The sequence below is a fragment of the Cebidichthys violaceus genome, unplaced genomic scaffold, assembly GCF_023349555.1.
Source record: "Cebidichthys violaceus isolate CVI_PGR_0920_01 unplaced genomic scaffold, fCebVio1.0.p SCAF_204, whole genome shotgun sequence".
In the NCBI taxonomy this organism is placed as follows: domain Eukaryota; kingdom Metazoa; phylum Chordata; class Actinopteri; order Perciformes; family Stichaeidae; genus Cebidichthys; species Cebidichthys violaceus.
Window position 1 is genome coordinate 88,509 of NW_027176378.1, and position 26,572 is coordinate 115,080.

The 26,572-nt window shown below is 39.7% G+C and overlaps 2 protein-coding genes and 1 long non-coding RNA gene across 3 annotated transcripts; 2 read left to right on the top strand and 1 right to left on the bottom strand.

Annotated features, from left to right (window-relative positions):
* Nucleotides 1-1,990: 1,990 nt before the first annotated feature.
* LOC137877010 (uncharacterized) lies at nt 1,991-2,969 on the top strand. Its single transcript, XR_011103493.1, has 3 exons — nt 1,991-2,069; nt 2,612-2,750; nt 2,842-2,969. It is a non-coding gene; the product is annotated as an uncharacterized lncRNA (long non-coding RNA).
* Nucleotides 2,970-3,495: 526 nt separating this feature from the next.
* On the top strand, nt 3,496-7,354 carry LOC137877013 (ZP domain-containing protein-like). Its single transcript, XM_068716691.1, has 10 exons — nt 3,496-3,514; nt 3,797-3,938; nt 4,043-4,186; nt 4,347-4,400; nt 4,551-4,609; nt 5,195-5,379; nt 5,484-5,884; nt 6,170-6,269; nt 6,723-6,924; nt 7,028-7,354. The coding sequence occupies exons 5-10, from the start codon at nt 4,573-4,575 to the stop codon at nt 7,162-7,164; spliced, it is 1,062 nt and encodes a 353-aa protein (XP_068572792.1). The 5' UTR covers nt 3,496-3,514; nt 3,797-3,938; nt 4,043-4,186; nt 4,347-4,400; nt 4,551-4,572; the 3' UTR covers nt 7,165-7,354.
* Nucleotides 7,355-19,962: 12,608 nt separating this feature from the next.
* LOC137877014 (src substrate protein p85-like) lies at nt 19,963-26,170 on the bottom strand (the record flags this gene model as incomplete). Its single annotated transcript, XM_068716692.1, has 7 exons — nt 19,963-21,174; nt 21,565-21,633; nt 22,231-22,336; nt 22,658-22,926; nt 23,027-23,096; nt 23,250-23,305; nt 26,086-26,170. Coding segments are annotated over 7 exons (792 nt in total), but the record flags the coding sequence as incomplete, so codon positions are not given.
* Between the last annotated feature and the right edge of the window lie 402 nt (nt 26,171-26,572).

Sequence of the window (26,572 nt, forward strand, 5' to 3'; positions counted from 1 at the left end):
GTCCACTTCTTATAAGCAGTCTGTGGTGTAGATGGTTTTGATGTGAGTTACACAGAGTTGGAGATATCGGCTGCAGAGATGTCGGCCTTCTTTCCAATATCATGGGAATAGAGGACACACAGCTTACATTTGGAAAACTCAACAGCAAAGTCTCTGTGCAGAAATCATGACCCGGTTACTCGAGATATTCCACAGTTCTTGTTGTGAGCAGAGTGTCATGTTGTTCCTTTATAATGGAGAGAAGGTAGACATCTCCACGGACAATTTCTACAACCCTGGGCAACTCACACCAAAACAATCTAGATTGATAAATAGCACACAGGTAAGAGGACAAATGTGTGTTTTTGATTTTTGGGGTTAATTGTCTCTTTAGCACTAAAAGCTTAAATGTACGTGATGCTGCTGAGAGAAAGACAGAAGACAAACGCTTTGATTGCACAACATCATTCGTCTGTGGTGAGAAGTAGAACATCTGGTTGTTTGGGTTGTTACGGGAGGTAATTATTGTATTGTTGTACCATTTTCATGCAACTTGGCACCGTTGCAGGCGTTGACAGTAAAACACGTTGTGAAACCAGTTTTGCAGTCTATTCACATCGCATACATTCCATGAAACTTGAAAGGACTGCCATCATCCGGTCAGCCTACTAGAGCGTATATATAATGATGCTGCAGGTGGATGTGAGTGGCAGAGAACCTCCAGACACAGTGAGTTGAGGGCATCATGGCTTCCACATCAGTGCTCCTGCTTCAGCTGCTCCTGGTCCCACTGGTGTCTGCATCTCATCACTTTGGGGGATCTGTGACCTACACCGCCAAAGGAAGAAACCCTGATGGATCATTTCAGGTGAGAGATGCAACTTTATATATATGATGAGCAACGTGCATTACAGATGATGTGTGAATATGTTTCCCCTGGGATTTGTCATATTCTGGGAATTCAATATTTTACATTTATAGCAAATTCACATCCACAGTTTATTTAAATTCAGAGTATGTAAATTAATATGGGTTGCATATGTTCTTGTGTTTTGCCTTTTCACTCCAAAAAACACAGTTTCTCATAATCAAGGAAAACTAGGTTCAGGTGAACACGCTAAATTATTTAACATTGTACAAACAGAGTCTTGTTTATGATTAATATATGATCTATAACTTGTTCAGGTAAAAAAAGAATAATGTGGAATTCCCCCGTGGCTCAATGGGATGAACTTTAACCTTTAAAAAATAATTATTTCACCAAGAGAAGAAGAAAAAATCATAAAAGCTTGATGAGAACAATGATGTTCTTAATCTCAATGTGAACATACCATCATTATTGTTGTCATTATGGTTTCCATTCACGTTTTCTTTACTCATCTCAAGATCCAAGGACATAATTAATAATATTGTTCTTTATGACTTTAAATAAAAACCTAAGATATGAACTTTAACTACATTTGTTGATTTGTTGAAAGGATTATTACAGATGAACACCCTTCTTTAGATGGATGTCACTATAGAGTAAAATAACTGGTGTGTTTAATTCATTAGAATGTCTTTAGCTTCAGTAGAGCAACCGTCTTTAACTCGAGGATCTTTTTCCACAGGTGGAAATTCGCAACAGGGCGACCTTTGATGGGTGTCAGTTCCGCCACTCCTGGAGTTGTTCCGGAGGCAACTGTGGCTTTATCTCCAGCAGTGTGAGCGGTACGATTGACAACAGCACCAATGCACCACAATTCAACAGAGTGTGAAACAGTGTGAAACTGAAACAGTCACCACAAGAAACGTCTCGAGTGACAAACCTTTTCAATTAAGGTGAGTTTTATTCTTCTTCCTTTAAATCCTATCAATGCTGAGTATCGTATTTGTTGTGCTCGTCATAAAGAGCAGCCAGTGTTCGGTGCAGTATTTCAAGAGTGTCTTTTGATTGATGCACATACCAGGGCTGCTAGCTGCTGTTGGATCCCAACGCGTCACGGGCAGAATAATAATTGGAGACTACGGGCTTCACTGGATTTGGGATCAAGATCTGACACTGGAAAACCAAACAGATCCCCAGACGTTGCCATTCTACCTTTCCTCAGGTAAGTCCTCTGCAGTTAGCATGAAACAGCTAGGCTAAGCTACAATCCGTCTGTTAGAGAAACTGTGGAAAATGTCCTTCTTCACCGCCTCCCAGTGGTACAAAAACAAAGAGACACCGTGGCAGTCCTCACATACTGACCTTTAGGGGCTGAAAGCCAAACATGGTCTGCAATCTGTGTCCTACAGTCTGTCTACCAACACAACCATATGTCATCACAATCATTTGGATAATAGTGTAATCGCAAAAAATGACTTTAATTCAATGATTTCTGCCAATTATAAGAGGGTTCACTTACTTTAACATATGTATGACATTCCAGCCAAAATAAATAATCAAATTGTATTCTTCTATTTTAATTATGAATTACAGTAAAATTACAAATATCATAATGTGTGATTCTGTATGTAAAATGTTATGAACTGTACTACACCTCAGCCAGCATGTCACTGGTTTGGTTTTACTTCTTGTATTTGTGTAGCGATCCAGCTGATTGTTGGCCTAGAAGACTGTTACTGACTCATGTTCATGTGTCCACTCAAGAGTTCCACAGAACTGCCCACGGACATACAAGCTGATGTCCTTTGATGCTGATAGAGACAGAGTTCGATGCAGATATGGAAATATCCCAAATGTAGAGTGTGGCTCGTGTGAACAACCTTCAGGCTTCACCTTAGATCAGGTTAGTTGAAAAGTCAATTTCCTAATACGTTGTTCAATACTTCACTGATGATGCTTTGCCTCACTTAACTTCAAAATGTTCACATTGTCAGGGCTCTTGCACATTACACTACCGACAATCCACTGCTGACACCAGAGTTTATGGATTTGAGATGGTGGTGGAGGACTTTCCAAAAAGGCCCATCAGTCTGGGCTACACTGATGGATCCCGATCCTACAAGGCCCCACTGGTTAAGAGGCATAAGAGACAAGCCCCCAGTCCGTGGGGGAACGGAGCAGCCACAACTACAACCACACCACCAACAACCACACACCCACAACCACCCACATACCCATGGTGGTATTATACAACCACACCACCAACAACAACCACACCACCAACAACCACACCAACAACAACCACACCACCAACAACCACACAACCACCCACATACCCATGGTGGTATTATACAACCACACCACCAACAACAACCCCACCAACAACCACACCAACAACAACCACACCACCAACAACCACACAACCACAACCACCCACATACCCATGGTGGTATTATACAACCACACCACCACCAACAACCACACCACCAACAACCACAGCACCACCAACAACCACACAACCTCAACCACCCATATACCCATGGTGGTATTATACAACCACACCACCACCAACAACCCCACCACCAACAACCACACCACCAACAACCAGACATTATAGTGCAGCCACACCACCACTCAGTCAACTACCTTTGCAGTTCTCCTTTCTTGGTGAGTTATTTTTTATTGTGTGACAGCATTTTCATTGAGCCAATCCACAAAAAAATGAATAAAACTGCTTCATGTTGCAACACTTTAATGAGATGTTACACGTGGCAGAAGTCATTATTTTGGAAATCTTAAAGTCAGGAGTCTCTGAGATGAAAATCAGCGACACTTAGTGAGGCAGCTTTGAAGTTTTGATCCACAGACAGCAGCAAAGTGTCAGTTTTTAAGTAAAAGTTACTTATTGCACTTTGGAACTTAAATGAATCTTGTATGTTTTAACTCCAGTGGACCCACCTGCTCCCTCGTGTCAGGAGGGACTCTACATACCAGGGTTTTGGTCCCCAACACCTTTAAACGGAGCCCGCCTCCAAACAGAGGTCAACAAAGAAGTGGAGATCAGAGTCAAAGCACAAGCGTCACTCTCAACGTGAGTGAGAGCCGACGTGACGGTGTTGTCTTGAGGCGCGTGAGATAACATCAGAGAGGAAAGAGTGAATCAATCTCTGGTTTCTTTGCTTTGTTATCACACAGAATACATGACATCATCATCAGCGGCCCACTGAACATCACCAAGCAAAGGGACACAAATGGAGAGTTTGTCATCAGGTGGACGCCTATCCAAGACAACTTGGGGGATTTTTTCCCGATCTGCTTTGCTGTTGAAGCGGTGACCGGGTAAGCTTTGGGTTCCTTATGAGACCATTTGTACGTGTGTGTGTGTGTATGTGTATGTGTGTGTGTGTGTGTGTGTGTGTGTGTGTGTGTGTGTGTGTGTGTGTGTGTGTGTGTGTGTGTGTGAAGCCATGATTTGACTTTGTAACACATTTTTTTGCAGGTCTGCCACCACACAACATCACAGTCACAATCACCACGCCACCCCATCTCCACAGTGAGTGACATTTCTCTGTGTTTGGTGTTTTTCTCTGAAGCAACAAGAGATTCAAAGATTAGGAGACAAAACCAGCAGTAATATTTTGAACATGACATATGGGCCTGAAGAGTAACAGGCATTAAATCAGTGTTCACTGATGCTTCTCAGGTCTGGAGTCTATCAGTCCGAGATGAGGTGTGTTCTGGTAGAGGTTCTGAAGGAGCAAAGTGAGTATACTTTAATGTCAACATTTAGTTGTTTAAGTACAGCTGTAATGGTGTGTATTTTCACAAATATATCACACGCTAAATGCTAAGTTAAAGTGCCAAATATTGGCTGCATGGCTGACGTACATTAGAGTTTAAAAAGCTGCGAGACATGCACCTCTATGAAGTGCTGTGATTGGTAAACCTTCCTACCAGACAAAGTTCAGAGCCGTCATTGGATGCAAAAAGTTCTTGCTCTACACAACAATACCACGGTTCACTGTTCAAACACAGTGAACCCAAACCAGCAGGACTGTGAAGAAACTTCACTTTCTTTTTGATGGAAACACAACCTAAAGATGTCCTGTGGAGTTTCCTAGTATACAAACAAAAGCCGTCTTTACGTTCATTAAACACATTGTGTGTATCGTGGCCTTGGGTGCCTTTCCTTCCTCATGAAAAGTATTTTACATCCTGAACTGTTCCCATCAATGTTTCCCAGCTCACAGTCTTTGTTTGCTGGATGTCTTGTTGTCATTACTGCCCCCTGTAAATAAGTACACCATTGGTATATAATGTGTATTTTTGAACACTCTCTTCCTCCAGTTAATTCACACGTGATCTGCAGTGAGTCCACAATGAGAGTAGAGGTGGAGAAATCTTCAATGCATGGAATCCATGAGGATCATTTGCGGCTCAACGACGGCGCCAACACCGCCTGCAGGCTGCGCTCCAACAGCTCTTACGTCTTCGCCGACATCCCCCTCAGCGGTTGTGGCACTGAGCTCGAGGTAACGCAGGCTTCTGTTACCGGCTGCTCTTCTCTCTCAGTCGTTGGTGTTGTCTTTATCTAGCGGTATCAGGACTGAATACATCACCTTTTTTCACTCTGCAGGAAGACGGGGATTACCTCAGGTTCAAGAATGAAATCACCACGTTTGACGACATATCCGACGTGATCACCAGGAAACACCTGCTGGAGGTGCAGTTCTACTGCCAGTACCCCAAACGTGGAAACGTGACACTGGCCTACACAGCACACAGGCCCGTCGTCTCAGTGTGGGACAAGGGCTTCGGCAGGTTCACCTACCAGTTTGAGTTCTATACTAACGACCAATACCAAGAAATGGTTGATCCAACTTCATACCCGGTGGTGTATGAAATAAAGAGCAGGATCTACATGCAGATAGAGGCCACCTCCACCGTCAACAACACCGTGCTGTTTGTGGAGTCCTGCAGAGCTTCACCATATGACAACCAGAACTCCCAGAGGACCTACTCCATCATTGAGAACGGGTAGGCATGAGCACACCCCCTAGTGGCAATAGAGGGCGTAACAGAGTACTTGTAAAGATTAGTTCTTTGATTGTTGCTTCAGAGGCTCTTCTGTGTAATGTCACCCTGTCAGCATGTAGAAGTCAATGCTTCACTGACTTCATCTTTTGTATAACCTATAGTACTTGTATTATTGTGTGAATACCAATAGAACAGTACCTCTGCCCCTATAGCAGCATCCACTGTAAGGCATAGAGTAACAAAGGCAACTTGTCTCATCTTTTGGTTGTGTTTTGCTCTGACTAGGTGTGATGTGGACTCGACCGTTCAGATCCATTCCCCCTCCCACCCGAGACAATTCAGGTTCAGCATGAAGGCCTTCAAGTTCATCGGCATGTATGATCAGGTAAAGAACGGAGCAGAGGACTGTTGATGTCTCTGGGAAATCTCTAAATGCTTCAACCAATAGGTCCACTTCATGATGTCCTTTCATTGATCTCACTAGTTGTACTAAGTGGTAACTAATGCACACTTGGTGGACAGGTGCAGTCATGTGAACTTTATTAGAGGCACAATGTTTCCGTCATGGATCTTCATCAGGTATAACACACAATGTGAAGCAACACATGTCTATACTGAAGCCACAGGTCGTAACAACCAATCAGAAAGGAGAAGCAAATCTCTGAGAACACCTGAGACACTTATCACATCAATAATTCATCAAAAACACAAAACGAACTTCAACGTAATAATGTCAGACTTTGTAGAATACAAAATAAAATAGACTTTTTTCAATGAAAGATTAGCTGATTAGTTTTTTTCAAGAAAAGCAATTTGTCAACAAAACTGTTTCATTCAGGTGTACATCAGCTGCACGGTCCTGATGTGTGAAGCAGGGAGACCCAACACCAGGGCCTCGCAGGGATGCGTCAGCTCCACAACGTCGGCCACTTCTCACCACCACCGCAGAAAGAGAGAGGCTGCCGTGGAGAGTGACAGGCACTTCGTTTCCCAGGGTCCCCTGCGCTTAAAGAGAGCAGCGGAGAGCAGTGAAAGCTCAGGTATGAAAACAGAGAACGTTCATTTGTTACCAGCACACTTCACCTGTTTGAGCCCCACTTTGGACCAGATCAAATGAAAACATGGTGCTTGTTGTTTCTGCAGCGCTCCACCTGAATCTGAACCTGGTGTTCATCGCCGGATGTCTTCTCGCAGCTGTTGGCATGATCAGTGCAGTGGTCATGTACAAGGCCAGGATGTCAAAGGTCAAATACCAACCTTTGTCCACAGATGACCTTTAGGACAGCGTGCAGAACACCAGTTCTGAGTTCATTACATTTGACTACGTAAAGCTTTTGATTAGTTTTGCTGTCAGATATCGAGTGCTCGTGTATCTTCTGTGCCCATTTAAATGAATGAGCTTCATATTAAATCCTTTATACATGTCTACGGCTTCATAAGTGGAAATACTTCAGAGAGGAAAACTCTGCGCCCATGCAAACAGGAAACCACAACGTTTTATACTAATTAACACTAAGAGGCTGATCAACCAGTTCTGCACAGGGTTATTATCCTAAAATGAAACTAAATGAAAACGTTATCCTTTAAGAAAAACTAAAACCAATCTGTAATCATGGTGAATAAATGTATTAGTGTCTTTTAAATGGGATTTTAATTTACAGTAAAAGGGGAAATGTGCATTATATCAACCTTCCATTTGATGTCTTAATATAATAAGCAATGCTTTGTGTGTCTGTGGTTTGTTGTGCATGTGTGCGATGTAATTATTCGGGGCTAACGTCAGCATGCTAATGTAAGCGACGTGGGTGTATGACAAGGAATAAATCAGTCCAACACATTCTGGGTTTTCTTCATAACTTTAGTCAAGTCCCAACACGGAACCAGACCAGCCAAGACCAAGCTCTCCTCGTTCTCCTCTCTCATGACTTAACCCCATAACCTTCAACCACCTGAACAGCCTGACTAGAGGTGACATCTTCTGTCAGATCATCAACTTAACATAACTGTAGATACTAAATATGTGTACACAAGATGATAGACAGCAGTTCAACATCACAGGAAACTTGTGCTTGCACATACACGGTTATGTTTAAACCTGTAGTTACATCACACAATTTCACTCTGACACTAACTTGCTCATTGCTAAGATGTTTAGCACAGTGGTGGGCCGTCAGGGCCAGCAAAGCCGTCTCTGCTGGCCTAAACTGATAGATTCCCAAAGTTATAGCTATTTTATAATTTAATAATTTTTTTTAAATACTCTAGATGTATTTCTAAAGATTTTTTCCATTAGCTTATTTTCTCATTGCACAGCTACTGTCTTCCTCAGTTGCTCTGCTTCCAGCCTGCAGCGCTGCTTCCAGTGCAGCTTGTTTTAAGTAGAGCTCTTATCCAATCAGATTTCGCCCCTATGTCTCTAAGTAAAGAAATCTGCCCGGAAGCCTTCAGAATTACAAGTGAATCCTTTTGCAGTTTAAGTAAATGGGTAGAATATTGTTGATTGTCATAGTCTTCAACCAATCAGATATTTAGTTTGACATGTTTGGCGTATTCTTTGACATGTCAGAGCTTCTAGCTGGCTTACAAGTACTTCATCATTAACGTGCAGCTTGATTGGTCAATGGGCTAATGTGACTGTTATGAAACTAGCTAACAGAACTTTGTAGTAGTAAGAGTTAAAGTTTAAAGATATGCAAGAAGTTTTTACGTGACATTACATTTTTAGTGTTTAGGTATGTTTGGTGGTAACAATCCCAACATCTACTGCCTCTGTCGAGCGGACATTTTCAGCCCTCAAACGCATTAAACATATTCAAGAAATACAACTGGGGAGGCTTGACTGTCATCACTGGCGTCCATGAATCGATAAAGACCTCTGGCTGGAACTGAACCGCACCGATGTTCTGTACAACGGTGGCATTGAACCCTATATTAACAAAGAAAGGAGGATGGACTTTGTCTTTAAGTGAACAGCAGCTTTGGTAAGTGAACTGCTTTTGTGTTTTTACATCTGCAGTAGCGTTACTACTGTGTTCATTTTTCTATTGTATCGTTTTTATGATATGGTGAATATTGTTTGCTCTGATGTGAATAACATTTGAACGGTGCTCTTGAATGTGTGGTGGAATGTGTGTTTTGTTGCTGGAATGTGCAGAGGTCTGTTGAAACGTGTTATTTGGATTTTATGTTATTCTACCTGCTTTGTTGTCATATAAATATATGTGACTGGTTCTTGTGAGTTTGTTCTTGTCATTATGTTAAATACATTGATTTTGACTATATGCACTGACCGTTAATGATGAAGCATCCCGTCATGCTGGCATCATAATGAGGTTATAAAAGTCCTAAATAAATCATACTATAGTATGTTGATAAAAGTCTTAAATGAGTCATCGTATAGTATGTTAATAAAAATCATCATATAGTATGTCAAAGAAAAGTCATAGTATAGTATGTCGAAAAAAGTCAGTATAGTATGAAAATACTATAAAAAATATTAAAAAGTAATAGTATAGTATGTCGAAAAAAGTCATAAAAAAGTCATAGTATAGTAAGTCCAAAGAAAGTAATAGTATAGTATGTCAAAAAAGTCATAAATAAATCATAGTATAGTATTTCGATAAAAGTCTTTAAAAAGTCATTGTATAGTCATGAAAAAGTCAAAGTAAAATATGTTGGAAAAAAGTCATAAAAAAGTCATAGTATAGTATGTCGAAAAAAGTCATAGTATAGTATGTTGAAAAATGTAAAAAAATAAAGTCTAATTATAGTATGTTGAAAAACGTAAAAAAAATAGTCATAGTAAAGTATGTCAAAAAATGTAAAAAAAAATAAAGTCATCGTAAAGTATGTCGAAAAATGTAAAAAAAAAATGAAGTCATAGTATAGTATGTTGAAAAAAGTCATTAAAAAAGTCAAAGTATAGTATGTTGAAAAAAGTCATTAAAAAAGTCATAGTATAATATGTCGAAAAAAGTCATAGTATTGCATGTCGAAAAAAGTAATTGTATAGTATGTCGAAAAAAGTCATAGTATAGTATGTTATGTGATAAAAGCCAGTTTGCAATGAAAGTTATTCACACTTTCAAACAAATACATTCTCTGATGGAACCAGCTTCAGGACGTATTACATTTTCTTGTCATGTACAAGAACAACCAGGGATCGAACTGCTGATCTTATGAAGGAAAGACCCTGAGTCTACCTCTGTGCCACTGAAGAGTCACAGAACATGAGGTTCTAAAAAGAGACTTAAAGAGTCATAGTATAGCATGTCGAAAAACGTCATTAACAAAGTCATAGTATAGCATGTCGAAAAAAGTCATTAAAAACGTCATAGTATAGCATGTCGAAAAAAGTAATTAAAAACGTCATAGTATAGTATATTGAAAAAAGTCATAGTATAGCATGTCGAAAAAAGTCATTAAAAACGTCATAGTATAGCATGTCAAAAAACGTCATAGTATAGCATGTCGAAAAAAGTAATTAAAAACGTCATAGTATAGTATATTGAAAAAAGTCATAGTATAGCATGTCGAAAAAAGTCATTAACAAAGTCATAGTATAGCATGTCGAAAAAAGTCATAGTATAGTACGTTGAAAAACGTAAAAAAAATAAAGTCTTAGTATAGTATTTTGAAAAATGTAAAAAAAAATAAAGTCATAGTATAGTATGTCAAAAAATTAAAAAAAAATAAAGTCATAGTATAGTATGTCAAAAAATTTAAAAAAAATAAAGTCATAGTATAGTATGTCAAAAAATTAAAAAAAAATAAAGTCATAGTATAGTATGTCAAAAAATTTAAAAAAAATAAAGTCATAGTATAGTATGTCGAAAAATGTAAAAAAATAAAGTCATAGTATAGTATGTCAAAAAATTTAAAAAAATAAAGTCATAGTATAGTATGTCGAAAAAAGTCATAAAATAGCATGTCGAAAAAATTCATTTAAAAAGTCATAGTATAGTATGTTGAAAAAAGTTATAGTTTAGCATCTCAAAAAAATTCATTAAAAAATTCATAGTATAGCATCTCGAAAAAATTCATTAAAAAAGTCATAGTATAGTATGTCGAAAAAGTCATAGTATAGCATGTCGAAAAAATTCATTAAAAAAGTCATAGTATAGCATGTCGAAAAAAATCATAGTATAGCATGTCGACAAAAGTCTTTAAAAAAGTCATAGGATAGTATTTTGAAAAATGTAAAAAAAAATAAAGTCATACTAAAGTATGTCAAAAAAGTCATAAAATAGCATGTCGAAAAAACTCGTTGTATAGTATGTCGAAAGAAAGTCATAGTATAGCATGTCGAAAAAGTAATTCTATAATATGTTATATATAGTATGTTGAAAAATGTAAAAAAAAAAAAGTCATTGCATAGTATGTTGAAAAATGTTCAAAAAATGAAGTCATAGTATAGTATGTTGAAAAAAGTCATAGTATAGTATGTTCAAAAAAGTCATTAAAAAAGTCATAGTATTGCATGTCGAAAAAAGTCATTGTATAGTATGTCGAAAAAAGTCATAGTATAGTATGTCGAAAAAAGTCATAGTATAGTATGTCGAAAAAAGTCATAGTATAGTATGTCGAAAAAAGTCATTGTATAGTATGTCGAAAAAAGTCATTGTATAGTATGTCGAAAAAAGTCATAGTATAGTATGTTATGTGATAAAAGCCAGTTTGCAATGAAAGTTATTCACACTTTCAAACAAATTCATTCTCCGATGGAACCAGCTTTAGGACGTATTACATTTTCTTGTCATGTACAAGAACAACCAGGGATCGAACTGCTGATCTTTTGAAGGAAAGACCCTGAGTCTACCTCTGTGCCACTGAAGAGTCACAGAACATGAGGTTCTAAAAAGAGACTTAAAGAGTCATAGTATAGCATGTCGAAAAACGTCATTAACAAAGTCATAGTATAGCATGTCGAAAAACGTCATTAAAAACGTCATAGTATAGCATGTCGAAAAATGTGTCAAAAAAAGTCATTAAAAAAGTCATCGTATAGCATGTCGAAAAAATTCATTAAAAAAGTCATAGTATAGTATGTCGAAAAAAGTCATAGTATAGCATGGCGACAAAAGTCTTTAAAAAAGTCATAGGATAGTATTTTGAAAAATGTAAAAAAAAATAAAGTCATAGTAAAGTATGTCAAAAAAGTCATAAAATAGCATGTCGAAAAAACTCGTTGTATAGTATGTCGAAAGAAAGTCATAGTATAGCATGTCGAAAAAAGTAATTCTATAATATGTTATATATAGTATGTTGAAAAATGTAAAAAAAAAAGTCATTGCATAGTATGTTGAAAAATGTTCAAAAAATGAAGTCATAGTATAGTATGTTCAAAAAAGTCATAGTATAGTATGTTCAAAAAAGTCATTAAAAAAGTCAAAGTATAGTATGTTGAAAAAAGTCATTAAAAAAGTCATAGTATAGTATGTCGAAAAAAGTCATAGTATTGCATGTCGAAAAAAGTCATAGTATAGTATGTTATGTGATAAAAGCCAGTTTGCAATAAAAGTTATTCACACTTTCAAACAAATCCATTCTCTGATGGAACCAGCTTCAGGACGTATTACATTTTCTTGTCATGTACAAGAACAACCAGGGATCGAACTGCTGATCTTATGAAGGAAAGACCCTGAGTCTACCTCTGTGCCACTGAAGAGTCACAGAACATGAGGTTCTAAAAAGAGACTTAAAGAGTCATAGTATAGCATGTCGAAAAACGTCATTAACAAAGTCATAGTATAGCATGTCGAAAAACGTCATTAAAAACGTCATAGTATAGCATGTCGAAAAATGTGTCAAAAAAAGTCATTAAAAAAGTCATCGTATAGCATGTCGAAAAAATTCATTAAAAAAGTCATAGTATAGTATGTCGAAAAAAGTCATAGTATAGCATGGCGACAAAAGTCTTTAAAAAAGTCATAGGATAGTATTTTGAAAAATGTAAAAAAAAATAAAGTCATAGTAAAGTATGTCAAAAAAGTCATAAAATAGCATGTCGAAAAAACTCGTTGTATAGTATGTCGAAAGAAAGTCATAGTATAGCATGTCGAAAAAAGTAATTCTATAATATGTTATATATAGTATGTTGAAAAATGTAAAAAAAAAAGTCATTGCATAGTATGTTGAAAAATGTTCAAAAAATGAAGTCATAGTATAGTATGTTGAAAAAAGTCATAGTATAGTATGTTCAAAAAAGTCATTAAAAAAGTCAAAGTATAGTATGTTGAAAAAAGTCATTAAAAAAGTCATAGTATAGTATGTCGAAAAAAGTCATAGTATTGCATGTCGAAAAAAGTCATAGTATAGTATGTTATGTGATAAAAGCCAGTTTGCAATAAAAGTTATTCACACTTTCAAACAAATCCATTCTCTGATGGAACCAGCTTCAGGACGTATTACATTTTCTTGTCATGTACAAGAACAACCAGGGATCGAACTGCTGATCTTATGAAGGAAAGACCCTGAGTCTACCTCTGTGCCACTGAAGAGTCACAGAACATGAGGTTCTAAAAAGAGACTTAAAGAGTCATAGTATAGCATGTCGAAAAACGTCATTAACAAAGTCATAGTATAGCATGTCGAAAAAAGTCATTAAAAACGTCATAGTATAGCATGTCGAAAAATGTGTCGAAAAAAGTCATTAGAAAAGTCATCGTATAGCATGTCGAAAAAAGTCATTAGAAAAGTCATAGTATAGTATGTCGAAAAAAGTCATAGTATAGCATGTCGACAAAAGTCTTTAAAAAAGTCATAGTATAGTATGTTGAAAAATGTAAAAAAAATAAAGTCATAGTAAAGTATGTCGAAAAATGTAAAAAAAATAAAGTCATAGTAAAGTATGTCAAAAAAAGTCATAAAATAGCATGTCGAAAAAACTCGTTGTATAGTATGTCGAGAAAAGTCATTTTATAATGTTATATATAGTATGTTGAAAAATGTAAAAAAAAAATAAAGTCATAGTATAGTATGTCGAAAAATGTAAAAAAAATTAAATCATAGTATCTTACAACAAATACATTCTGTGATGGAACCAGCTTCAGGACATATTACATTTTCTTGTCATGTACAAGAACAACCAGGGATCGAACTGCTGATCTTATGAAGGAAAGACCCTGAGACTACCTCTGTGCCACTGAAGAGTCACAGAATATGAGGCTCTAAAAAGAGACTTGAAGAGTCATAGTATAGCATGTCGAAAAACGTCATTAACAAAGTCATAGTATAGCATGTCGAAAAATGTAAAAAAAATAAAGTCATAGTAAAGCATGTCGAAAAAAGTCCTAAAATAGCATGTCGAAAAAACTCGTATAGTATGTCGAATAAAGTCATAGTATAGCATTTAAAAAAAAGTCATAGAAAAGTCTTAAAAAATCATTATATAATATGTTGAAAAAAGTCATAAAAAGTCATAGTAAAATATGTTGAAAAAAGTCATATATAGTATGACGATAAAAATCTTCAAAAAGTCATAGTATAGCATTTCAATAAAAATCTTAAAAAAGTCATGTAAAATATGTTGAAAAAAGTCATTCATGGGTGACCGTGGCTAATTGGAGCACAGGGCCGCCTTTCAATCAGAGGGGCAGAGGTTCGATCCCTGGCTCATGCTCTTAGCTACGTCTACAGTGTAGTAGTAAACACAGAATTGTAAGTCGCTTTGGATAAAAGCATCTGCTAAATGACTGTTATGTCATTAAAAGTCATACTATTATGTTGAAAAAAGTCATAGTATGACGGTAAAAGTCTTAAAAAACCCATTATATAATATGTTGAAAAAAAGTAAAAAAAAGTCGTAGTAAAATATGTTGAAAAAAGTCATAGTATGGTATGTTGATAAAAACTCTTAAAAAGTCATTGTATAGTCGAAAAAAGTCATAGCAAAGTGTGTCCAAAGAAAGTAATAGTATAGTCTGTCAAAAAAAGTCATAATATAGCATGTCAAAAAAAAGTCATAGTATAGCATGTCGAAAAAAAGTCATAGCATAGTATGTCAAAAAAAGTCATAGTATAGCATGTCGAAAAAAAGTCATAGTATAGCATGTCGAAAAAAAGTCATAGTATAGCATGTCGAAAAAAAGTCATAGTATAGCATGTCGAAAAAAAGTCATAGTATAGCATGTCAAAAAAAAGTCATGGAAAAGTCAAAGTATATGTTGAAAAAATCATTAAAAGTCATAGTATAGTATGTCGAAAAAAGTCTTGAACAAGTCATTGTATAGTCAAAAAAAAGTCATAGTATAGTGTGTCCAAAGAAAGTAATAGTATAGTATGTCGAAAAAAGTCATAGTAAAATATGTTGAAAGAAGTCATAAAAAGTCACAGTATAGTATGTCGATAAAAGTCTTAAAAAAATCATAGTTTAGTATGTTGATAAAAGTCTTAAAAAAATCATAGTATAGTATGTCAAAAAAGTCTTAAGGAAGTCATAGTATAGTATATCGACAAAAGTATCAAAAAAGTCATAGTAAAGTATGTCGAAATAAATCATAGTATAGTATTTTCTTAAGTCTTAAAAAGTCATTGTATAGTCATGAAAAAGTCAAAGTAAAATATGCTGGAAAAAAGTCATAAAAAGTCATAGTATAGCATATAAAAAAAAGTCATAAAAAAGTCATAGCATAGCATATAAAAAAAAGTCATAAAAAAGTCATAGTATCGCATATCAAAAAAAGTCATAGTATAGCATATCAAAAAAAGTCATAGTATAGCATGTCGAAAAAAAGTCATAGTATAGCATGTCGAAAAAAAATATTAAAAAGTGATAGTATAGCATGTTGAAAAAAGTCTTAAAGAAGTCATTGAATAGTCGAAAAAAAGTCATAGTATAGTGTGTCCAAAGAAAGTAATAGTATAGTATGTCGAAAAAAGTCATGAAAAAGTCATAGTAAAGTATGTTGAAAAAAGTCATAGTATAGTATGGCGATAAAAGTCTTAAAAAAGTCATAGTTTAGTATATCAATAAAAGTCTTAAAAAATCATAGTATAGTATGTCAAAAAAGTCTTAAAGAAGTCATAGTATAGAATGTCGACAAAAGTATCAAGAAAGTTATAGTAAAGTATGTCGAAAGAAATCATAGTATAGTATTTTGATAAGTCTTAAAAAGTCATAGTATAGTATTTTGATAAAAGTCTTAAAAGACTTATTTTTAAAGCTACAGTTGGTAGTGTTTACCTGAAAACTCTGTAAAGGGAGGTGTCCTGAGGTAACCCTGATCGGATGCCCTGACCAACTCAGCTGGATCCTTCATCTATAATCATGGTGAATAAATGTATTAGTGTCTTTTAAATGGGATTTTAATTTACAGTAAAAGGGGAAATGTGCATTATATCAACCTTCCATTTGATGTCTTAATATAATAAGCAATGCTTTGTGTGTCTGTGGTTTGTTGTGCATGTGTGCGATGTAATTATTCGGGGCTAACGTCAGCATGCTAATGTGAATGTAGTTCAACATCACAGTAAACCTGTGCTTGCACATACACGGTTATGTTTAAACCTGTAGTTACATCACACAATTTCACTCTGACACTAACTTGCTCATTGCTAAGATGTTTAGCACAGTGGTGGGCCGTCAGGGCCGGCAAAGCCGTCTCTGCTGGCCTAAACTGATAGATTCCCAAAGTTATAGCTATTTTATATTTTTATAATTCTTGAGCCTGCTCACTGCAAATGTGTTTTTTCTTGTTCATATTGTGTGCGGTTAACAAATAATTTCCTTTTTATGTTGCACTGAAATTAAGTCATTTAGTGTGTTCTTGGTCACATCAATTTGAAAGCTGGACCAAAGTGTTTGATTTCATTCAATTACAATTAAGCCAAATAAAAAGCCTCAGTGGTGGTATTGACTCATTTTCCGAGCCAAAAGGCCGAATGGGTCCTTTTATGGTTTTTAAGTACGACTTTCATTGGAAACCTAGGAAAGGGTTGGACTAAGTGCCAAATGGGTCGTTTTATGCTTTTTAAGTACAACTTTCTTTGGAAAAATAGGAAATGGGTGGGTTATGCATTCTGGCTATGACTTTCATTGGAAAACATGGAAATGTGTCAGTTATCACTGTACGATGCCTAGTTTGATCGTGGACACGTCAGTTGATGTACCAAAGTTTTCCAAAAAGGCCAAATTAAGCAAAAGGCAGCCACTTTGAAAAAAATGGAATGGGGTCAACTGTCCCAAATGTGCCACTGCCTTTTGGATCTGTTTTCCCATCTAATTGTTTTTCCATCAAAATAGTGGACAACAGAGGACAGTCTCTAAGAATCACTTGGAAGAATCGCTCAATAGGAAGTTCCTGGAGAAAGATAGCTTTCACAAGGGTCTGCAGACTTGCTGCTTAATGAGCTTATTCAAGTCACCAACGGGAAGGTTTCATGCCATTTCCAAGCAGTTTCAGCCATGTTCTGAGAAGTTAGGGCCATTTGTTTATGGGGACCTTAACTTGCAGCAATGAGCACCAAATTTTAGTAATTTTATGTTCACAAGCCCCTTGTTCAATTTAACAAGGTTCCATTTCATTACCTTGCTTTAAAGTATAAAAGTAAAGAGAAAAAAATGGTAAAAACTGGCCTGCTGACATTTGGGAGTTTTTGGGTAGGATTATTGGCCTACATGACCGGCTAATACAAATGTAGTAGAAATGGCCTTTTTTGAGTTATAAGGGATAGTTATAAGGGAACTCTAAAAACGGCCAAGTCGAGTACATTTGCATGGGCCGACCATGTAGGCCAATAATCCCAACCGATATAATCCCTTTTGTTCCCATCTGTCCCAAGCCATATCTCCAGTGTGGAGAACTTCGAATTTCAGTCAAATCAGGCAAATCATTGCTTTCAGCTTATTTGACTGAGAATTAAAAAAAATGAACTTTCTCATACCGTTGGATCTAAACTTTGAAAAGATAGTACAGTCCAAGTTTCAGTCCCCCAGCCCAAAGGGTTTTGGAGATATTTAGACCGAAAAGGGAAAATGTTACTAAGTTACTAAAAGAAAGAGTTTTTATATTCTATATATATTAATATTCTCACCATTGAATCTATGGGAAATGGGGAACTTTGCTGAACATTTCAGCTTCATTGTCTATTGTCTTGGGTTTCTAGGCCAAATAAAGTCACAATTTACTAAGTTACTATGAAAAAAGTGAAAGGAATTTTCTTTTGATATTCACACCATTGAATAAATGGGTAAAGGGGGAATTACAGTTCAAATGTCATCTTATTAACCTAACCTAACCTGGAGATATTGTTTGGGAGGGATGGGAATAAAAGGGCCAAATCGGTTGGGATAATTGGCCTACATGACCGGCCCATACAAATGTATTAGGAATGGTTGTTGTTGGAGTTATAAGGGAACTAATCCTTACAACTCAAAAACGGCCATTCCTCCTACATTTGTAAAGGCTGACCACGTAGTCCAATAATCCCATGCAATATAGCCCTTTTAATCCCATTCTCCCCAAACAATATCTCCAGTGTGCTCTGGGCTATGATGCTGAAACTTGTAAGGGGGCATTCCTGGGAACAGCCCTCTAAGTGTACCGAGTTTCAAGCAAATCAGATGAGTTTGAAGATTTCAGCAAAATCACTGCCTGGTGCTATTTTGCCTGAGAATTCAAATCATTAAAGTTGGTCCAGTCCTTTCCATTTTCAAACCATTGAATCTATAGGTCAAGAGGATAGCACAGTCCAAATTTCATCTTCCTAGCCCAAAGGACTGTAGAGCTATTGTTTGGGAGGGATGGGATCAAAAGGGCCACATCGGTTGGGATTATTGGCCTACATGACCAGCCAATACAAATGTAGTCGAAATGGCCTTTTTTGGAGTTGTAAGGGAACTAATGCTTATAACTCAAAAATGGCCATTTCTCCTACATTTGTATGGGTTGACCACGTATTCCAATAATCCCATGCAATATAGCCCTTTTAATCCCATTCTCCCCAAACAATATCTCCATTGTGCTCTGGGCTAGGATGCTGAAACTTGTGAGGGGTTATTCCTGGGAACAGCCCTCTAAGTGTACCGAGTTTCAAGCAAATCGGATGAGTTTGATTTTTCAGCAAAATCACTACCTGGTGCTATTTTGCCTGAGAATTAAAATAACCAAAATTTCTCCAATCCTTTCCATTTTCATACCATAGGATCTACTCTTTAAGACGATAGTCCAGTCCAAATTTCAGCTTCTTCGCCCAAAGGGCTGTGGAAATTTTAGAGGCCAAAAAAAGGCAAAATGCCTTCAATTTCTATCCAAAGAACTATTTAGTGTTAGAATCAGCATTTGTAGCACTGAGACTGCTTCATTAAGTTGAAATTGTTGTATGTGACATTGTGTGAAAAAAAACAAAGTACTCTGGTTCTTCAGAACAATTTAACCGTCTTCCCCTGTCCGTTAACGGTGCGACACGATGTGACGACTGAAACTCCCAGAGGAGCTTAAGGTAAATTCCCTGGGTGAAGACTCAGCAGTGTTAGTCATATTTGGTGAGATGTTCTCAATAGGCAACAGTAAAGTATAGACGATGTACATAGCTATTCATACTGGGTGTTAGGGTTACATCCTAATGAGAGCGCCGGGGGCAGAGCCGCAAAAGACTTTCAGAAAGACAATAATTCAGAAATCCTAACGACTCGGCTACGGGGTGAGATAAAAGGCCGAAAGTATTGTTCCGACACCTCCATGAGGAGGAGTGACCACCGTGTGAGGAGCGTAATCCTTCCCCGCTTAGACACGGGGCAGGAACCGTTCACGCTACAGTAGTACAATGTCATAAAGTCATAGTATACCATGTAGTAAAATGTAAAATGTAAACAACGTAAAATGTTCTAACAATAGGTTAAAAAAAAAGTTGAAGTAGAGCCTCATATTTCATTAAGATGACTTCAGCCTCCGCATGATTCTTCACACATTGCTGAATGTTATTATTGTACATCGTTTTGAAAAAGGAAGCTACAGAAAATAATTAAATTACTACTTTCACTTTTAACAGCCTACATTTGATACAATACTCGGCTACTGCGTCAAACTAATGATGAATTTATTTTCATTAGGATTAAAATAACACCACAAACAAGCTAATAATTCATAGTTTATTTATTGAAACAAACAAAAAAAAAAAGCAGGTAATGTGACTCAAGCAAACAGAAGTACAGATAAAAATAATGTATTTGAAAAGGTCACTTTTTAAATGTATTTATTATAAAACCCCGAAGATGAATTTGATGACATCACTCACACAGACAGACAGACACACACCTGTTTGTTCAACATCATTAGTGTTTGGAGAATTCCCTCAACAACATTTCAACCACGGCGCTGGGAAACAAAAGCATGTCTTCAAATCTATTATTTGTCAAAGCGTCATAAATCCTGATCTCTCTCTGTACATCTAACGAAGCATGATATCAACACTTAGCCAGTAGAACGTATGAAGAGGATTAAAGTAATTCTATCAGCTGTAGTACTTTAGCATTATGGCCTCGTAACTCTGTGAATGAACATCAGCAAAAAGCAGGAAAGCTTCATTTTGATCATTTAGAAATCAGAAAAAGGAGATTCGTACGACACGAAGCTTTCACTGAATTTAAAGTCCTGTGCAACACAGCGGACTTCAGGCAGACAGAGCGAGGAAGCAGAGCAGCCTTTTGGTCCACAGTGGGATGAACGGGTCTGAACGAAGCCACCGACAAACATCATGATCCACTTCAAACTGCTGCTGACGTTAAGGTGGAGCTACTAAACAGAGAGCTCAGTCGAGACATTTCAAGCTCTTCAGCCGTCACTACTCTGGTCTTTGGTCGGGACTAAACATCCTCTTAACATGTGAAGAAGCAACGATACCTGAAGCTGATTCGAATAAATTATCCAAAATGCAACTTGTGGCTGCGAGGCAGGAAGTGAACTCAGAACCCCCAACGTCACATTTTGTATCTTTAACTACTGCAAAGCCTAGATAATGATTGGTTCTAAAGGTAACTCCATCTGCTACAGGGAGAGAAACTAAGTGATATGAAAGAGGAAAAGACAGAAGAGCAATGAGGAAAAAGGAGCAAAGGAAAGGCGGCTAGGAGACCTGAGGACGTCTCGCACTGAGATGAAGACAGAAAAGACCAAAGTGTGGATTTTGAATCGTCTCCTTCCTCTTTTTCCCCCATCATTGCCGAACCTCCACGTAGTTGGCGGGGAAAAGGCCGTAGGCGCCTCTGCACACGCCTCTCCACCAGCCCTCGTCGATCATCTCGATGTTGGTGATGATGTCGTCGGGGTCGAAGGATATCTCGTCTTCGCCGGCTTAAAAAAAAAAAAAAAAAAATGGGAAAAAAGAAATGTGACGGAGGAGCACGAGATTATTGTAGAGCTGAATTCAGTCAGTTCATCCGTTAAGTCGATCGACAGAAAATGTATCTGCCGCAATTGTGATTAGCATTTATCCATTTTAGTCTTTTATCAAACAAAAAACTAACAGAACTTCAATAGTTTTCTAGGTTTTCTCTCTGCAGTGATGAACTCTGATGAAGAGACAGATCGCAGCCGCTCAAATTTCGGTATTAAATTTGGACCGAAGTTGAAATCTGAAGCAGTGTGAAACAAATCCACTGATTCACAGTTTGAAGTCGTGGTGTAACAGAGCCCCCTTCCCTCCATGTCCCAGACCTCATCCCAGACCTCCTTCAGTCTCACCTGCTTGGTAGTCATACAGAGCCACCGCCGTCACCCCGATGTCCTCGCCGCCCGACTCGTACTGGTCGCCTGCAAGAGGAAGACGGTTTGTTTAATGAACGCCGTCACGTGACGTGAGGATTTGCAGAGAAAATATCGAGAACTGGATGTGAATCTTTCTTGAGCTTTTGTGGCCCCCAATATCATCGGAGACTGCCCCAATTTTCTTTATCTACCTAGTACATAGCTCATGCCTGTATTGAAGGCCGATGCCTTTAGGATGCGCGCAGTACCACGATTCATCCATCGGAGGGAGACAGAGTTTTCGCATGGCTAGAGACGACTCAAAACCGGTGCAGACGCATCGAAGCAGCAGTTAGCAGCATCGATTTGCTCTCGAGCAGAACTTTTAATCACAAAACGGCAAAGGTGAGACATCATTTATGGTTATGCGTAAAGTGAATTTTAATTTTCGGCTGCTCATTTAGTTTTGGTGTATTTTAGTTGATCGGTGTTGGTGTGAAGCTGTACTCTCATCTCTCAAGTCACTTGTGCTTTTCTGTAAAAGGTTGAGAAAAAGATGGCCGCTGATTTTTGATGACTGATTAACCCTAATAAATTATGTGGAGAGCAAAAATGCCAAACATTTGCTTGTTTCCGTACGGCGACCAGGTAAATGAGAGTCACCTGCTGGTGGGCTGGTCTCCTCGACGTTCTGGTACAGGTCCTCCTCCTGGTTCGGAGGCTCCACCTCGTACAGATGCTCTCTGTTCTCCTCAGCTTCCGCCGTCTTCTATTGGACACAAACAGAATCTGTTTCATGACTTCTCCTTCTGCTGCATGCGACTAAACCTGCCTTCAGTGAGTTACGAACCTCACTCATGCCAGGAGGAACAAATCTACACTTTAAGCCACAATATCCACCTTTTTGACATTAAATGATCAAGAAACATCAAGATGTGTGATGTGAAAATGAGCCAACATGAAGATCACAGAAAAGGGCACCGTTTGTATTCTTGATGACTGTATTGGAGGCTGACATGTTTTCCTTTGCAATATCTATAAAACAGAAAAAGACCAGCTTCTCTGTGTCACTACCTGCACCATGACTCACCTGGTATGCCGGGGTGGCAGCTGGCTGGACTGCTGGGGTCGGACTGGGACTGGGACTGGGACTGGGACTTGGACTTGGACTTGCAGCAGCGGGGACGGGAGAGGGGGCCTTGGGCGTCTCCTCGATTTTACGGCGCGCCTCCTCTTGCTCCTGCTTCTCCTTGGCCTGCCGACGGCCTCGCTCCTCCTCGGCCCTCTTCCGGTCCTCCTCCTCCTTCTGCTTGGCGATGTTCTCGAAGCGAGCCTTGATGCTTCCTGTGCTGTTGCCGGCTGATGGGGCGGGGGAAAAAAAAAAAAAAAAAAAAAAAGTGGTAGAATGAAGAAACGACGTAATGAGTTCTGACTCAACCGACGGCTGACCAACGCTTACCAGCCTCCACGGGTTTGGTTTTCTGGTAAGACGAGGACACCTTCTCCACGTCCTCAAACGTCCCGGCGCTCTGTCACACCAGAGACAAAGTGTGAGAGACACACACACACACACACACACACACACACACACACACACACACACACACACACACACACACACACACACACACACACACACACACACACACACACACACACACACACACACACACACACCTTACCTTGTCCATACGGTCATTCTGGACTCCAAATTTACCTCCAAATCCTTTAGAATAATCTGGTGACAAACAGGAGATTTGAAAACAGTCAGTTCCTGTTTGACATTAGAGGCCCAACCACAGTCAGCATCACCGGAGCAGACCCTAAAACAAGCATGTAGCCTCTAAATACACCCAGAAGGTCTCTGGTCTGCAGAGGTTCAGATGAAGCAGACTGTGGTTGGTGGAATCAGAAGGACGGGTTGATGAGCTCATGCAAACCTGTAGGGAGGAGGAACAAAAAAGAAAAGTGAATGCAGTCAGCGACAGGAGGGGGGGGGGCTCAAGCTGTGCTCTGGAGATCAGCCGTGTCTCTGAGTGGCTGTAAAACATCATGCAACAACATGAAGGCAGAAGCAAACAGACAGCATGGAGGCCGGGCTGAACCGGAACCGATAGCGGGACTAACAGGGCTGCACCGAGAAATACAAACATGGTGGGAACTTATCTTTGTTTCAATGAATTTAGATTGTTTTCATTTTTGGACTTTCCAACACTGAGTTATTGGAAATGTCTGAAACAAACCTGGAATCTCCTTCTACAAAAAGCATGTTACTAATAACATTAGTGAAGCCTGATCTTCATCCGCAACGGTGCAGAAATACCGGCTGAAAGCATCTGAATGTTTTAGAAGTCGACCTGGTCAGCGTTCTGAACGTGTTCGGTCACTCAGCGCTGATCTCAGAACAGATCAGATCACGTAGAAATGCTCCTCTGTGTTTATCACTGTGACGTTTGATAGGACCGTATCGATATGAACCCACTGACTGATCGACACGATGAAGGAAAACAGGCTCCGCCTCCGTCATTTAACAGGAAACAGCCGTTACTGAGGATGAGAGGACGGTGCCAAAGAAAGAGCAACAAGCTAGGAGGGAGGTGACAACAAGGAGGTGATAACAGGGAGGCGATAACAGGGAGGCGATAACAGGGAGGCGACAACAAGGAGGTGATAACAGGGAGGCGATAACAGGGAGGTGATAACAGGGAGGCGATAACAGGGAGGCGATAACAGGGAGGCGACAACAAGGAGGTGATAACAGGGAGGCGATAACAGGGAGGCGATAACAGGGAGGCGACAACAAGGAGGTGATAACAGGGAGGCGATAACAGGGAGGTGATAACAGGGAGGCGATAACAAGGAGGTGACAACAGGGAGGTGATAACAGGGAGGTGATAACAGGGAGGTGATAACAGGGAGGCGATAACAGGGAGGTGATAATAGGGAGGTGATAACAAGGAGGTGATAACAGGCCAGTAGGGAGGTGGGCGACAGTAGGGAGGTGGGTGACAGTAGGAGGTGGGTGACAGTAGGGAGGTGGGTGACAGTAGGAGGTGGGTGACAGTAGGGAGGTGGGTGACAGTAGGGAGGTGGGTGACAGTAGGGAGGTGGGTGACAGTAGGGAGGTGGGTGACAGTAGGAGGTGGGTGACAGTAGGGAGGTGGGTGACAGTAGGAGGTGGTGACAGTAAGAGGTGGTGACAGTAAGAGGTGGTGACAGTAGGAGGTGGGTGACAGTAGGGAGGTGGGTGACAGTAGGAGGTGGTGACAGTAAGAGGTGGGTGACAGTAGGGAGGTGGGTGACAGTAGGAGGTGGTGACAGTAGGAGGTGGTGACAGTAAGAGGTGGGTGACAGTAGGGAGGTGGGTGACAGTAGGAGGTGGGTGACAGTAGGGAGGTGGGTGACAGTAGGGAGGTGGGTGACAGTAGGGAGGTGGGTGACAGTAGGAGGTGGTGACAGTAAGAGGTGGTGACAGTAAGAGGTGGTGACAGTAAGAGGTGGTGACAGTAAGAGGTGGTGACAGTAGGAGGTGGTGACAGTAAGAGGTGGTGACAGTAAGAGGTGGTGACAGTAGGAGGTGGGTGACAGTAGGGAGGTGGGTGACAGTAGGGAGGTGGGTGACAGTAGGGAGGTGGGTGACAGTAGGAGGTGGTGACAGTAAGAGGTGGTGACAGTAAGAGGTGGTGACAGTAAGAGGTGGTGACAGTAAGAGGTGGTGACAGTAAGAGGTGGTGACAGTAGGAGGTGGGTGACAGTAGGGAGGTGGGTGACAGTAGGGAGGTGGGTGACAGTAGGGAGGTGGGTGACAGTAGGAGGTGGTGACAGTAAGAGGTGGTGACAGTAAGAGGTGGTGACAGTAGGAGGTGGGTGACAGTAGGGAGGTGGGTGACAGTAGGGAGGTGGTGACAGTAGGGAGGTGGGTGACAGTAGGAGGTGGTGACAGTAAGAGGTGGTGACAGTAGGAGGTGGTGACAGTAGGAGGTGGGTGACAGTAGGGAGGTGGGTGACAGTAGGGAGGTGGGTGACAGTAGGGAGGTGGGTGACAGTAGGGAGGTGGGTGACAGTAAGAGGTGGTGACAGTAGGAGGTGGGTGACAGTAGGGAGGTGGGTGACAGTAGGAGGTGGTGACAGTAAGAGGTGGGTGACAGTAGGGAGGTGGGTGACAGTAGGAGGTGGTGACAGTAGGAGGTGGTGACAGTAGGAGGTGGTGACAGTAAGAGGTGGGTGACAGTAGGGAGGTGGGTGACAGTAGGAGGTGGTGACAGTAGGGGGTGGTGACAGTAAGAGGTGGGTGACAGGGAGGTGGGTGGTGACAGTAGGGAGGTGACAGTAGGAGGTGGGTGACAGTAGGGAGGTGGGTGACAGTAGGAGGTGGTGACAGTAGGGGGTGGTGACAGTAAGAGGTGGGTGACAGGGAGGTGGGTGACAGTAGGAGGTGGTGACAGTAGGGGGTGGTGACAGTAAGAGGTGGGTGGTGACAGTAGGGAGGTGACAGTAGGAGGTGGGGGGTGTCTGTGCCTTTCTGGGACTCGTGTTTAGCCAGGCCCTCCTTGTGCTCATAGCCCAGAGCACACTGGTCCTGCTTCTCCTTCTCTACCCCATACTGCCCTCCAAACCCACGCTTATAGTCTGCAACACAACACAACACACACACACACACACACACACACACACACACACACACACACACACATAAATAGACAGACGTATAGAGACAATGAGACAGTGGGCAGACGTTCAGGACTCAGAAACACTGACGTTACTGTTTTAAAAGAGGAAACTTTAAGGAAAACCAAACGTTGATAGTAAAGGTTCTGCAGAGCGTTCTCTCCTCTGCACTACAGGAACCTCTCTGCTCATCTTCTAATGGCTCTGCAAACATAAATCTGAGCTGTGGTTTCACTTCCTCTTTCTGAGCTGTAGATTTGAACCGCAGATTGAGGAAGTAGTCAACCTTTGAAAGACCACAATGAAACCACATCAATGAAACCACATCAATGAAAGC